Raw genomic sequence first — 13,263 nt, forward strand, 5'->3', positions numbered from 1 at the left:
ATATTTCAATTATTACCCAAAGATTTCGCAAACATTTCGGATAGATTCAAAATATTTCACAAAAGATTTCGGATAGATTTGAAAAAAATCATAAAGACTTCTATTATTTCACAAAAAATTCAGATAGATTTCAAAGATTGAACAAAGATTTCAAATACTAGAAAAAATTTTGAGAGAATTTACAAAGATTTCTCAAAAATTTAAATCAGTTCCTAATGATTTCAACAATTTCCGAAAGATTAAAAAATATTTTAAAAATTTCACAAATATTTTGCAAATATTTCCAAAGGTTTAATTACAATTGTAATGATTTTTCGAATATTTTACGTATATTTAAATCATTTCACAAATATTTTGCAAAGATTTTACAAAATTCCAATGATGTTCCGAAGATTTCATCAAGAATTCGCAAATATTTAACAAAATTGCAAAGATTTTCCGTTGATTTCATAAAGATTTCACAAAGATTTCAAATATTTTGCAAAGATTTCGGATATATTTAAAAGATTCCAAAAACACTTATAAAATTGAACAAAGAATTCTATCATTTTACATAGATTAAAAAGTTTGAACCAAAAATTAAAATATTTTGCAAAGTTTTCAGGTCAATTTCAAAGATTGCATAAAGATTGCAATAATTTCCCAAAAATTTCAATAATTTGACAAATATTACCAAATATGTCAAAAATATTTCAAATATGAACTGAACTGATTTCAGAAAGATTTATTTTATTTCACCAAGATTTTAGATAGATTACAAAGAGATAAAGATTTAAATCACCTCCTGAAGATTTTAAAAAGATTTGAATAAATTTCACAAATATTACCAAATACTTCAAAGATTTCACAAAAATTGAACAAAGGATGGAATGATATCTTAAAGATTTTACAAATATTTCGGATATAGTTAAAAGATTTCAGAAAGCCTTTTATTATTTCACAAATATTTCAATGATTTCACAAAGATGTCAAATATTTAGCAAAGATTTTGATAGAATTCGTAAAGGTTTCTCGAAGATCTGAATGATTTCCCAAAAATTTCAAAGACTTTACAAAGATTTCAATGATTACCCAAAGATTTCAAAGATTTTGCCAACATTTCGGATAGATTTAAAAGATTTCGGATCGATTTGAAAACAAAATCACAACGATTTCAGATAGATATCAAAGATTGAACAAAGATTTCAAATATTTAAGAAAGATTTTGAGAGAATTCTTAAAGATTTTTTAAAGTCTTGAATGATTTCCCAAAGATTTCAATGATTGCGCGAAGATTTCAATTGTTTAGCAAAGATTTGAGAGAATTTGTAAAGGTTTCTCGAAGATTGAAATTATTCCCCAAAGATTTCAAAAATTTCGCAAACATTTCGGATAGATTTAAAAGTTTTCCGATCGATTTGAAAAAAATCACAAAGACTTCTATTATTTCACAAAGATTTTAGATAGATTTCCAAGATTGAATAAAGATTTCAGATAGATATCAAAGATTGAACAAAGATTTCAAATATTTAGGAAAGATTTTGAGAGAATTCTTAAATATTTTTTAAAGACTTGAATGATTACACAAAGATTTCATAATGATTTCAAATATTTCGTCAAGATTTTCAGAGAATTTGCAAAGGTTTAAAAATATTTTAATGATTTCACAATGATTCCAAATATTTCGCAAAGATCCCAGGTAGATTTTGAAGATTTTAGATATTTCGCAAAGCTTTTAGAGAATTGGCAAAGATTTCAATGATTTCCAAAAGGTTTCACAATAATTTCAAATATTTTGCAAGGATTTAAAATAGATTTCAAAGATTACACAAACTCTTCTATTATTTCACAAATGTTACAGATAGATTTCAAATATTTAACACAGATTTCAATGATTTCACAAATATTTAATAGATTTCGGATATATTTAAAAGACTTCACAAGGACTAAAATCATTTCTCAAGTATTTCAAAAATATGACTGAATATTTGAAAAATATTTCGCAAAGGTCTTTAAGGAATTCTCTCTAAGATTTCGCAAAGATTTAAAATTTGTAAATAATTTCCGAAAGATTTCACAAGGATTTAAATAGTTTCATAAATATTTTACAAAAGTTTTCAGAGGTTTGACAAAACTGCAATGAATATCCGAAGATTTCACAAAGATTTTAATAATTTCACCAATATTTTGCAAAAATTGCTAAAGATTTTACAAAATTGCAAAGATTTCGGATAGATTTAAAATATTACACAAATTCTTCCAATATTGCACAAAGAATTCTATTATTTCACATAGATTAAAAAGTTTCAACAAAAATTTCAAATATTTTACAAGGTTTTCAGGCAAATTTCAAAGATTGCATAAAGATTGCAATGATTCCCCAAAGATTTCAATAATTCCACAAATATTACTAAATATGTCAAAAATATTTCAAATATTAACTGAACTGATTTTAGAAAGATTTAAATTATTTCATAAAGATTTTATATAAATCACAAAGAGATAAAGATTTCAATGACTTCCTAAAGATTTCAATAATTTCACAAATAATACCAAGACTTCAAAAATTTCACAAAAATTTGACAAAGGTTGAAATGATACTTCTATTATTTCACAATGATTCTAGATAGATTTCAAATATTGAACAAAGCAAGAAAGATTTGAAAGATTTCCTATTCCGACGTTCTGATGAATTTAACTACACGATTTTAGAGGGGGGCCAATTAACTATTTGCCCCTCCCTGGTTGATTTCCAGTGGAGAAGACATTGCCCCCTCCTGTGTCCCTTAGGGTTTCGCCGCTTCTGCAATCTAAAATCCTCTTTTTTTATTAATTTTTTCTTTAAATTCCATAAAAACCTTTGCAGTCGAGCCTGAGCAGCAAAGTAGCACAACGTATGACCTTCGGTCTTTTCTCAGGCGCAGCTTCTCAGAGAGTCGAATTTGTGCGGATGAAAGGACCACAAGGTAAATTCTTTAGTTTAAAAATGGTGGCGCAGTAGAAAGGACAATCATGAATTAATTAAGAAAAGCATCAATTAATCCGTCCTCTTTCTTTTCACAGGAAAAGGTCACGCAGAAATGGCAGTGACGAAACCTAAAGGATCAGGTGCAGAGACGCCAACATCAGAACCTGGATATTGTGCAACTGATCTTTGGGACGCTGACTGGGAAGATGCAGAGGATTTGTTCATGTACCGCCATCAACGCAGGCTTTCAGATCCGAGTGCAAATTTGAATAATTACGTTAGAGGAGGCTGGAGGACGAAATCGGAAACTGCAGCAACGAAGGCAAGATCTGAAAACGAAGGGCTGGATTCAATGGCGAATGGACTCAACGAAATTGAAGCTGGGGACGTCCGCGATGGTAACTAAAAACTGGTCGTGGATTTTTGCTCTTATCTTCGATATTAAGATGTTGAGTGTAGAGCCTCAGGTTTTACAAAGAGCGCATCGACGACCTCTTTTTCAAAAGTTTCAACCTTTTAGAGACGATCGTCCTCGCCCTGTTTTTTTTTTTTTTTTTTTAATAAAAATCAAACCACACACTGGCTAAATTACCTGATATGTTCTAAAAATGAAGAAGCAAAGGACGAAGACGTTCGTTGATCAAAATTTCTTCTTATAAAACTTTTATATTCCACTTCACCTATTCAGCACTTTTAAGATATTTCTGCATGTGCGTATTTTTTAGTGTTTCTGCACAATATACCATTGTAATTCAATAACACACAACTGCTCCTTATTTCCATTTTAAAAACGATAATAGACTTTTTCTTCGTTTCATAATGGACATTTTGAACGATTAAATGTTTGAACAATTCGAATAATTTCAACGTTTGATCAATTAGACATCTGACTTGTAGAAAAGTTAATTCAGTTAAACTTTTCATCGTTTCCAACTTTTTTTTTAATTTGAACTAATCTTAGTTCAGTTTAAGGTGAATATTCAAACAAAAAGATAACATTTGAAATCAACTGAAGTAGAGGTTAAAATATTTCAAATTTTGGATCAAACACCTTTTGTAGAAGAAGCCAAAAATTTTTTTTAACTATATCAATAGCAGGCTTCGGAGGCCAAAGCATTCTAAAAACAGGGGAAACAAAGAGTTTTTTTTTACGAAAATACGAAAATAAATTATTTCAAATAAATATTGTTGCGGAACTTTATGTAATTCAATTTAAAACGCTTAAAATTCCTTGAATTTCTATTAAAAATATTGCACTTTCAACAAAATGGATCAATTTTGAACCAAATAGTTTAATTTTTGACTAAAAAGGATTATTCTTTTTACTCAAAAATCCATAAGTTAAATATTCAGTTACAAAAATTAATTTTCAACAAGAAAGAATAAATTTTCAAAAGGATAGTAAAATCCTCAATATGATTAAAGTATTGTTTAAAAAAGTGAATTTTCATTTATCAACTTATAAAAAAATCTAAAGTTGCTCAACCTTTACCCAATTTCAACAAAATAATTTAACTTTTCACCAGAGATAAATTTTTTACTGAAATTATGATTATTGAAAAAAGAAATGATTTTTTAACAAAGTGATTCAACCTTCAAACCAGTCGTTCAATTTTCAACGAAAAAATATCCATTTTAAAAGGATAATCTAATAATAGATATTTGAACCAAATAAGATGATAATTTTATATAAAAAACATTTGAATTCAATCCAGAAAGATTAATTTTTAACAAGATAGTTGAATCTTCAACCAAAGAATATTAGTTTTCAAAAAACTAATTGCATTTTTGTAACAAAAAAATGATATTTCTAGGAAAAAACCTAAATTTTGTTATGAAAAGACAAATTGTTAAAAAAATAAGTGAATTTTAAACAAAAATTTAAATTTTCTACTAAAATAGTTGTGTTTACATGTCCAAAGAGATTAATTTTCAACAAAAAGTATTTCTTTTGAACAAAATTATTAAATTTGCATCTAAATAATAAAATTTTTAACTACAAATTTTAAACCCAGAAAAAGATAAATTCTCAGAGAAAAATTTAATATTTGATGTTTCAACCAAAGAATATTTTAATTTCAGATGATGATGAATCTTCAGTCGAAAACAAAAAAAATTTTAACAAAGTTATTAAAAATTTAACCAAGTATTTGAATTTTCAAATAAAATATGGAAATAAGAAACAAAAAAATTAAATACTTAAATTTTCAACCGAAAAAAATGATTTTCAACAAAAAATGTAATGGTTGATATTTTTACGAAAAAGTTTTATTTTGCAATCAAAACTATTATTAATAATTACAAAGAAATAATTAAGAATTTATTATAATATTTATAATATAATTTCATATATCTTTCATTTTTTGTAAAAAAATTCAACTGTTTTTTTTTAATTCTTTTTTTTTCTTAAACATTTCATAATTGTTTATAATTGTGAATTTGACAAAAAAAGAATTTTTTGAATAAAAAAACAGTTCAATTCAACAACAAAAAAAACGAATTTTCTACCAAATAGTTGAATCCTTAAGTAAAAACAGATTGCTTTAAGTCAAACAGGGTCATTTTTAACCAAAAAATATAAAATTGCTACTAAAAGAGTTCAATTTGCAACCAAAAAAAGATTAATTCAATACAAAAAAAGAGAAGAAGGAAACACAATTTCAATTAATTGTTGAATTTTCTACCAGAATAGTTGAATTTTTAATCCATAAAGAGTAATTTTAGAATTAAGCCTTGGAATTTTCAACCAAAAATAATAATAACATTTGAACGAAAAATAGATCAAATATAAGAAAATCTATTCACTTCACTTTTTGATTTTGGATTATGCAAAATTTTAGATCCATGACTGAAGTTAGTTTAAAGATAAAAAAAAGGAAGTTGACAACGATCTAAAGTTTAATCAATTGAACCTTTCCACATGTTAAATGTCTAAATGGTTAAACGTAAAAATTACTGAAATTGTTTAAACGTTTAACTGGTGAAACACGGAGCACTACAATACACCCATGGTTTTTCTTCTTGTTTGAGAAACAATGCACTTCGAACGCCCTTGCGACTGAGCCGGACTTAGGTTTTAGGCCGACCTAGACAAAAAAATAATAATAAGAGCACAAACAGGCTTATTCTGTAATCATTCCAAAAAAATTGCCGCCCTAGGGCCTAGGATATGGCTGTTTTGGCCTCTGGTGTATCATTATGGCACTGCCTTTTTGCAATCTGAACATTTACTTCAAAGAGTTAAATATGGTTACTTCAATTCGTTTTCAGTCTGGTTCGCAGGGGCTTTCGAAAGGTCTTTTCAATTTGCTGTCATCTAAAAATACGGTAAACGTTAAGGAGTCCACGTTCTGATGCACTTTTTTTGTTTAAACTTGCGTCTAAAAGATCATACGATTTGTAATAGAACGGATAAAAAGAATGTAATTTTGAGCCTGAAGAAGCACCGTTTGAAAATGTGAGACACAAAGAAGAACCACCATTTTCACACACGAAATAAATCCGTCCTTGGAGAACACATGTCTCTAATCTTTGGCACGTCCTTTTTCCGGCTGTTTCCTTTATAGCTGATGAACAGAATAGCAGTTGGGGCGGCCGGGGCTCATCTGGAAAACGCAGGAGTCCAAATGCCCGACGAAGAAGATCGCCGCTGCTTTCAGCCCGGCATTCTGGTCGGAAACAAAGGAACTCAAGGGATCGATCCGGGAAGGAGAACCAGAGCTCACCGAATCACAAGAAGGCCTACCGCGACACTCGCGGTGAGTGTTCGCGCGAAATATATAAAAAAAAAAAAAAAAAAAAAAAACCGTTTCTTGCACAGGTCCACTGAGACTCGATGGAACGTTTTTCAAAATTTAGCATCTCGAAAGACGGTTTAGATCATTTTTGGGGATTGAATCCAGTCAAAGGATTTATAATGATTGGATAATTAGAAGTAGACTACTGCACGATCATGTGAACTCCTGTTTACCACATTTTTACTGTTTTTTGTTTAATTTAATTTAAAGTGAGGGGCTTTGCGGTAATCATATTTTTTTCATTTTTATAACAGCGTTTTTTTGGAACATTAAATTGCAAAACATGTGAGGCCTGTAATTAGTATCAAATGAAACGGCAGGGTGGCCGAAGGTCAGGGAAAACATGGAAGTCGGAGAAAAGTCAGGGATTTTGAAAAAAAATATGCAAAAGTCGGGGAGTTTTTATAAAAAGGTACTTTAAGTAAATTTTAAGGATAATAAATTTGAAAATTTTAATTTTAAATCCGAAGTTGTTTCATTCAGTTCATAAAAATTGCGATATTAAAAATATTATATCATTGAGATTCTAGTATTTGAATATTAATGGCCAGGGAAAAAGAAAATTTATTTGCCTATATTTCTATCTCTATTTTGTTTTTTTCAGCTGCTTCTTCTTGACGATTGTACTTTAATTGAAAAATTTGTATATCTGGTTGAAAAATTGAAGAAATTTATTAAAAAGTGATCCTTTTTTTTTTAGGAAAATTTAACTCTTTTGCTAAAAATGTTCTTTTTTGCACGAATTCAACCGTTTTTCATTTTCAATTTAAATATTTTTTGGTTTAAATATCTACTATTAGATTCTTCGTTAAGAATTCATTTTTTTAAATTCAACTCGTTGGTTAAAGGTTGAACAAAGATTGATCATTTCAGTAAAAAATGCAATTCATTGAAAATTCAACTACTTGGATCAACTACTTTGTTAAAAGTAAATTTTTTGGTCAAAGTTAAAACTTCCATTTATTTTGTTAAAAATTAAATTATATGTTAAAAAATATTTTATTCAAAAAAAGTTGTTTATTTAAAATAAAAATATTTTTTGGTGTAAATGTGTGCTAGTAGATTATTTGTTAAGAATTCATATTTTTTGGTTGAAAATTCAATTGCTTGGTTGCAGGTTAAACGAAAATGCATTATTTTAGTAAAAAAAAATCATATGTAATATGTTGTAATGTATGGCTGTAAATTAATTTCATTATGTTAAAAATCCATTTTTGAACTCAACATTTCATTATTCTTTTAGTTGAGAGTTCATCTTTTTGGTTGAATTTTAAACTATTTTGTTTAAAATTGGCCTTTTTTAATTAAAAATTCAACTAGTTGGGTAAATGTACTTTGTTAGAAATTAATTTTTTTGTTGGAAGACTTATATTTTTAGTTAGAAATTCAAGTGTTTACTTAAAAATGAACTTTTGAGTTATAAAATTCATATCTACGGATTGAAAATTCAGCTGTTGATAAAAAATTCGTCTTTTGCTTGAAAGTTCAAGAATTTGGATGAACTTTTTTTTTCTTGACTGAAAAAACTTTATACGTCGAGATTTTTTGTTTTTTTTTTGTTGAAATTTTCAACTTTTGGGTTAAGTTGAACTAATTTCTTCAAAATTTTGTTTTTAAGTCACCATATCAGTTAAAAATTTGTATCTGCCTGAAAATTAGAACTATTTTGTTCAAAAACCTTCTCTTTAAAAAATTCAATTTTTTGGTTAAAATTGGTATTTTTTGTTATATTAGTCTTTTTGTGGAAAAAGCTGAGCTAATTCATTAAAAGTTCACTAGTTCTTGATCCCGATTTATCATTTTATTTGGAAATTCACATTTTTTGTTAAATGTTGTATTAGACTGTTTCGTTAAATTTTTCTTTTTTTGTCTAAAGTTTTAATTTTTTATTTTTGGTTGAAAATTCCTATTTTTTGGTATAAAATGAGTTTTCGGGGTTAAAATTGTTTTTTTTTTGTTTTTGTTTATTTTTTGTTTGTTTGAGAAATCATGTATTTTGTTAGAAATTTAATCTAGCTTGATTGAAATATTAACTGTTACATTTTTTTGAGAATTCCTCTTTGTGGATTGAAAATTCAACTATTTTTCATCTGAAGGTTTAATTTTTTAATTTTTGGTTAAAAAGTGATCTTTTTGTTGGAAAATTAATTTTCGGGATTAAAACTTCATTTTTTGGTTTGAAAATTCATCTCTTTGGGTAAAAATTTAGTCTGTTGTGATTGAAATATTAACTGTTACAATTTTTGTAAAGAATTCCTCTTTGTGAATAGAAAATTACACTATTTGTTTGAAATTTGAACTATTTCATTAAAAAGTCATCTCATTCGTGTAATAAATTAACTGTTTTATTGAAATGTGTCCTTTTGGGTTAAATTATCTTTTGTGTTAGAAAAATCATCTTTATTGCTTAAAATAAGTTAAAAAATTTTTTAAATTTATTTTGAAGCAGTTTATTACTCTTTTGGAAGATTCTATGTTAAAAATTTTGCAAGATTTACATTCTGGTGAGGAAAATATTTGGAAAAGTCAGGGAATGTTGAAAAATATATTTTGCGGCCACCCTGAGACAATCAATTATCTTTCAAATTAACGCACTCTCTTTGCATCTCTTTAATTCCTTTTTATAGTTCAAATTGCGATTTTGAATTCAGATAACCGACGATAACATATAATAGGTAATGTAGATTTACAACGATTACTAAGTACCCCGAGTCTCAGTGACCCTCAGAGATAGCGAAGAGACGAAAAAGTTCAATATAACCGAGATTCATCCGTACGCAAAAAAAACTTGGCAAACATTTGACCGTGACTTTTTCGGATTTCGCGGTAGGCACCCTTCATCATCAAACAATCGAGGTTGGGAGCGAGCTTCTTCTTCCATCCGGGGCTTCTCTGACTGACGATAATGTGAGGCAGAAGCTCAACGCCGGGGCAATTCTCGTAGATGGCAAGGAGGAATTACCCCTGGACTACGAACCCAACGATGACCTCAGGAACCAAGGAATAGAAAGAATCGTTTCCGAGGATGAAGAGGAGGACCACCTTTCTCCACCAACACGTGATGGGAGGACCAATTATGATCTTCGAGGCTATGGAAGCGACTGTGAAGATGCTTCTAGAAAAAATCGAAACAAGACTGACGACGAGTTCAGCGGTGGCAGAGACAAAAATGCAAATTCGAAATTGATGCGATCACAGAGTTGCACTCACAGGCAGAGTGCCACCCTCCCAAGGCCACGAAGACGACGAGCCTTCTCCGGAAGCTTCTCCGAGAATCCTCTTCCTCCCCATCGTGTCACGACTGATGGAACAGCGATCTACTATTGGTGCGAGCTCCCGCGCCGCCCCGGCTCACAGGGTAAATTCTTCCCGCATAAACCTCTTTGATCAGAATCCTTAATCAAATTATGCCGAGAGTGCATCTCGCAGATTATTTATGATAACTTCAGAGTTAGCCACGAACTTCACCACTTGAAGGGTCACGGGGCATAAAGGCGTTAATGCCAAAACTAAAATTTTACAGGAGAGTCATAAAAGGGGCCGTCCATGAACTGCGTTACCGATTTTTGAGGGGCTGGGGTCGGTGGAAAAAAAACGTTACGAACTTAGATGACCTACAGTACGTTTCCTGATGATAAATTTTAACACAGTTTGCGAAACAATGCCCTGCAACGGTATAGTTCAGTGATTACTCAATAAGATTGAGAATTACTTTCATATTTCCAAGTTCAAACTTTTTCCCCTATTCTCCTGTTTTATCCCTTTTTTTAAAGAAGTGAACCTTTAAATGCAATAAGAGCCAATTTGAGTTTCCAGAAGCCTATTTTTTTCTTTATCAAGTTACATAAAAGCAAGTGACTTCTCAAAATACAGGTAGCCTGTTATTACACCCAACCGCTGAATATTCTTCCTTTTTTCCTGTTTTCAAGAAACTGCTTTAATTTTTTCTAGTTGAAAATTTTACTTTTATATTTATTTCAAATTTCATCTCATTTTGTTTTTAAAAAACCCACTGTTTGTTAAAAATGTAATAATTTGTTTGAAAATGCAAATATTTGGTTAATAAGTCGTATTTTTTTGTCAAAAATTCAACTACTTGGTTCAAAGTTAAACTACTTTGTCAAAAATATTGTATATATTCACAATATTATTAATCATTTTTAAATTTTGGTACAAAAAATTAGCTTCTTAATTAAAAATTCCCCCTTTTCTGTTAAAAATGCAACTGCTTGGTTAAAAATTAATCTTTTTTGACTAAGGAATCCATTATACTAAAAAAGTCGTCTTTTTAGTTTTAAGATTCATAGTTTTTGTTAAAAAGTCCAATATTTGTTTATAAATAACTTTTTTTATTGAAAACTTAATATATTTGGATGAAACATTTAACTCTTGTATAATATTAAAACTCTTAGTTGAAAATCATTTTTGGTTAAAAATTCAACTGATTTTTTTTATTTCTTTTTTTAAAATTAAATTTGTTAACTAACAAATTTTAAGTTTCCATTTTTGGCTGGCAACTTATGTTTTTATTTGTCTATTCGACCACTTGCTTGAAAATGTATCTTTGTAAGTTCAAGAATCAGAATTTTAGTTAAAAATAAACTATTTTGTTGAAAGTTTTAATATTTAATTAAAAGGTTGATTATTTTGCTGAAAATTCGACTATTTTTTTCAAGTCATATTTTTTAGTCAAAAATTTGACTGTTTTGTTCAAAATTTGTTAGTTTGGATTAAAAATTAATCTTTAAATTTATAAATGCAACTTTTCGGTTAACAGTTAATTTTTTTTGTTTCAAAATCGATCAATTTGTGTTGAAAATTTATTTCTTTGGCAGAAAATATATTTTTGTTGTTGTTGAAAATTCAACTGTTTTGTTTGAAAATGCAATATTCTGATATTTTAATATTTTAAATTATTATTTATTCATTACCGAAGCTCGTAGTTCACCACACGATCACGTAGGCATATTAGCAACTAAACTCACTATAAGCGCGAAAAAACACAGAATAAACGTAGCGTACTATATGAACGGCCCCAAAAAATCCGAGAAAAACTCTTGTCAAAAGCACGGCTCGTCCCAAAATACGCCGATTTTAACTCTGAAGAGTTAAATTACTTTTTTATTTTTTTATTTAAAAAAAATAATAAAAAATAAGAAATAAATTTCCCGCTATTACTTAGCTCTATTAAATCGTGAAAGAGATGCTTAAAAAAACTATCTGTATAAAAACCTTTTCAATGAATGGAGGGCCCAAAAAAATTCCAGACGTGGCAAAAACTTTATTCTTTTTAAATTAAAAAAAAACAGTATCTTCGAGCTGTTGCTTTACTCTGATATGAATTCTTGTTAATGGTGCGGAGCAGCCCCAGAGAAACGAAAATATGGATACAAAAAGTTGAATTACTATTTTATTACTTAATTTAAAAAAAAAAAGTAATTTCGAGCTATTACATACTGGACCATAATCTTCTACCAAAACATGATTTGGTTCGAAACAATTGTTTTTAGCCAACAAAACCCATTTCCAAGATTTGGCGATTACGCCCTTCTGCCCCGGGACCCATCACTTATGGAGCAATTCGGGTTTTAAGATTGCGGGCTTTTGTCAATGAAAGCTTGAATTGAAATTTAAAGGAGGATTTTTTAATTAGTAATTTTCTGATTTTTCGGTGCAATATTATGTTAGTATCTAATTAGCAGGAACGAGCTAAGCTAAAAAAAAGCTTGGGTGATATTTTACTTGGCTGGTTCGCTTTCTAACTTTAAACTTGCGAAATCTTTTCTCGATTGTACAATATATTCTATTACTTTTTTTTATTTGATAATTTAAAAAAATAACTATATAGCTGTGGTGATAATATATATTCCTTTAAAATAATAGATAATCATATTATACGGGTTCGATGTGTGCTGCTTTCACCAAAAAAAAGAAAACTTATTCTTTGCACATTTCTAAAATCTTCTAAATTAAAAAAAAAATTTTAAGTATTATTACTGTTCACTAGCAAAAACTGTAGATGCAATAAATTTTCCGTAATTCTTGTACCAATGAGAAATACTTTTAACTTTCAAATTTTGGATTTCGAAATACAAAAACCAAACAGAAGAGTTTGCTATTTCGGACAAAAATTTCAGGTGAAAGATGTCAGGGGTGGGCACATTCTTCGAGGTGTTACAATTCGATCAGAAAAAAGTAAAAAACGAACCGGCCTTTACGATTTGATACTAATTCCTATAAATTGATTTTTCTACTGATCAAAATATCATGCTTATGATTCTAGACAAGAAATTAAATTGTTCGTAAATTAGTTAACGCGATCAGTAAAATGTTTTGAAATTGAATAATTAAATTGGCTGAAATTTTTTCCAAGGTAAATCTAAAAATGTCATGGAATTTTAACCGGTCTTTTGTTTGAACGCTATAGATTTGATCATAAGTAGAATTTATCATTAAAATTTGTTTCCAAATTCTTCGTTTTACATCTGATTTTGATCTTGTGTATTTAAATACTACAAT

General features: G+C 28.8%; 1 protein-coding gene across 6 annotated transcripts in view; it reads left to right on the plus strand.

Annotated features, from left to right (window-relative positions):
* Nucleotides 1-13,263, plus strand: part of LOC117169197 (uncharacterized protein KIAA0930 homolog) — a 47,146-nt gene that overhangs the window by 28,852 nt on the left and 5,031 nt on the right. For 4 of the 6 annotated variants that reach the window (XM_033355429.1, XM_033355430.1, XM_033355431.1 and 1 more), the window contains 4 exons: nucleotides 2,846-2,945; nucleotides 3,043-3,345; nucleotides 6,514-6,705; nucleotides 9,575-10,102. In XM_033355429.1, coding sequence (XP_033211320.1) covers nucleotides 2,846-2,945; nucleotides 3,043-3,345; nucleotides 6,514-6,705; nucleotides 9,575-10,102 — 1,123 coding nt within the window. The remainder of the gene's footprint in view (nucleotides 1-2,845; nucleotides 2,946-3,042; nucleotides 3,346-6,513; nucleotides 6,706-9,574; nucleotides 10,103-13,263) is intronic. The other 2 variants (XM_033355433.1, XM_033355432.1) reach the window with 2 other exon arrangements.

The sequence above is a fragment of the Belonocnema kinseyi genome, chromosome 3 (assembly GCF_010883055.1).
Source record: "Belonocnema kinseyi isolate 2016_QV_RU_SX_M_011 chromosome 3, B_treatae_v1, whole genome shotgun sequence".
Lineage (NCBI taxonomy): Eukaryota > Metazoa > Arthropoda > Insecta > Hymenoptera > Cynipidae > Belonocnema > Belonocnema kinseyi.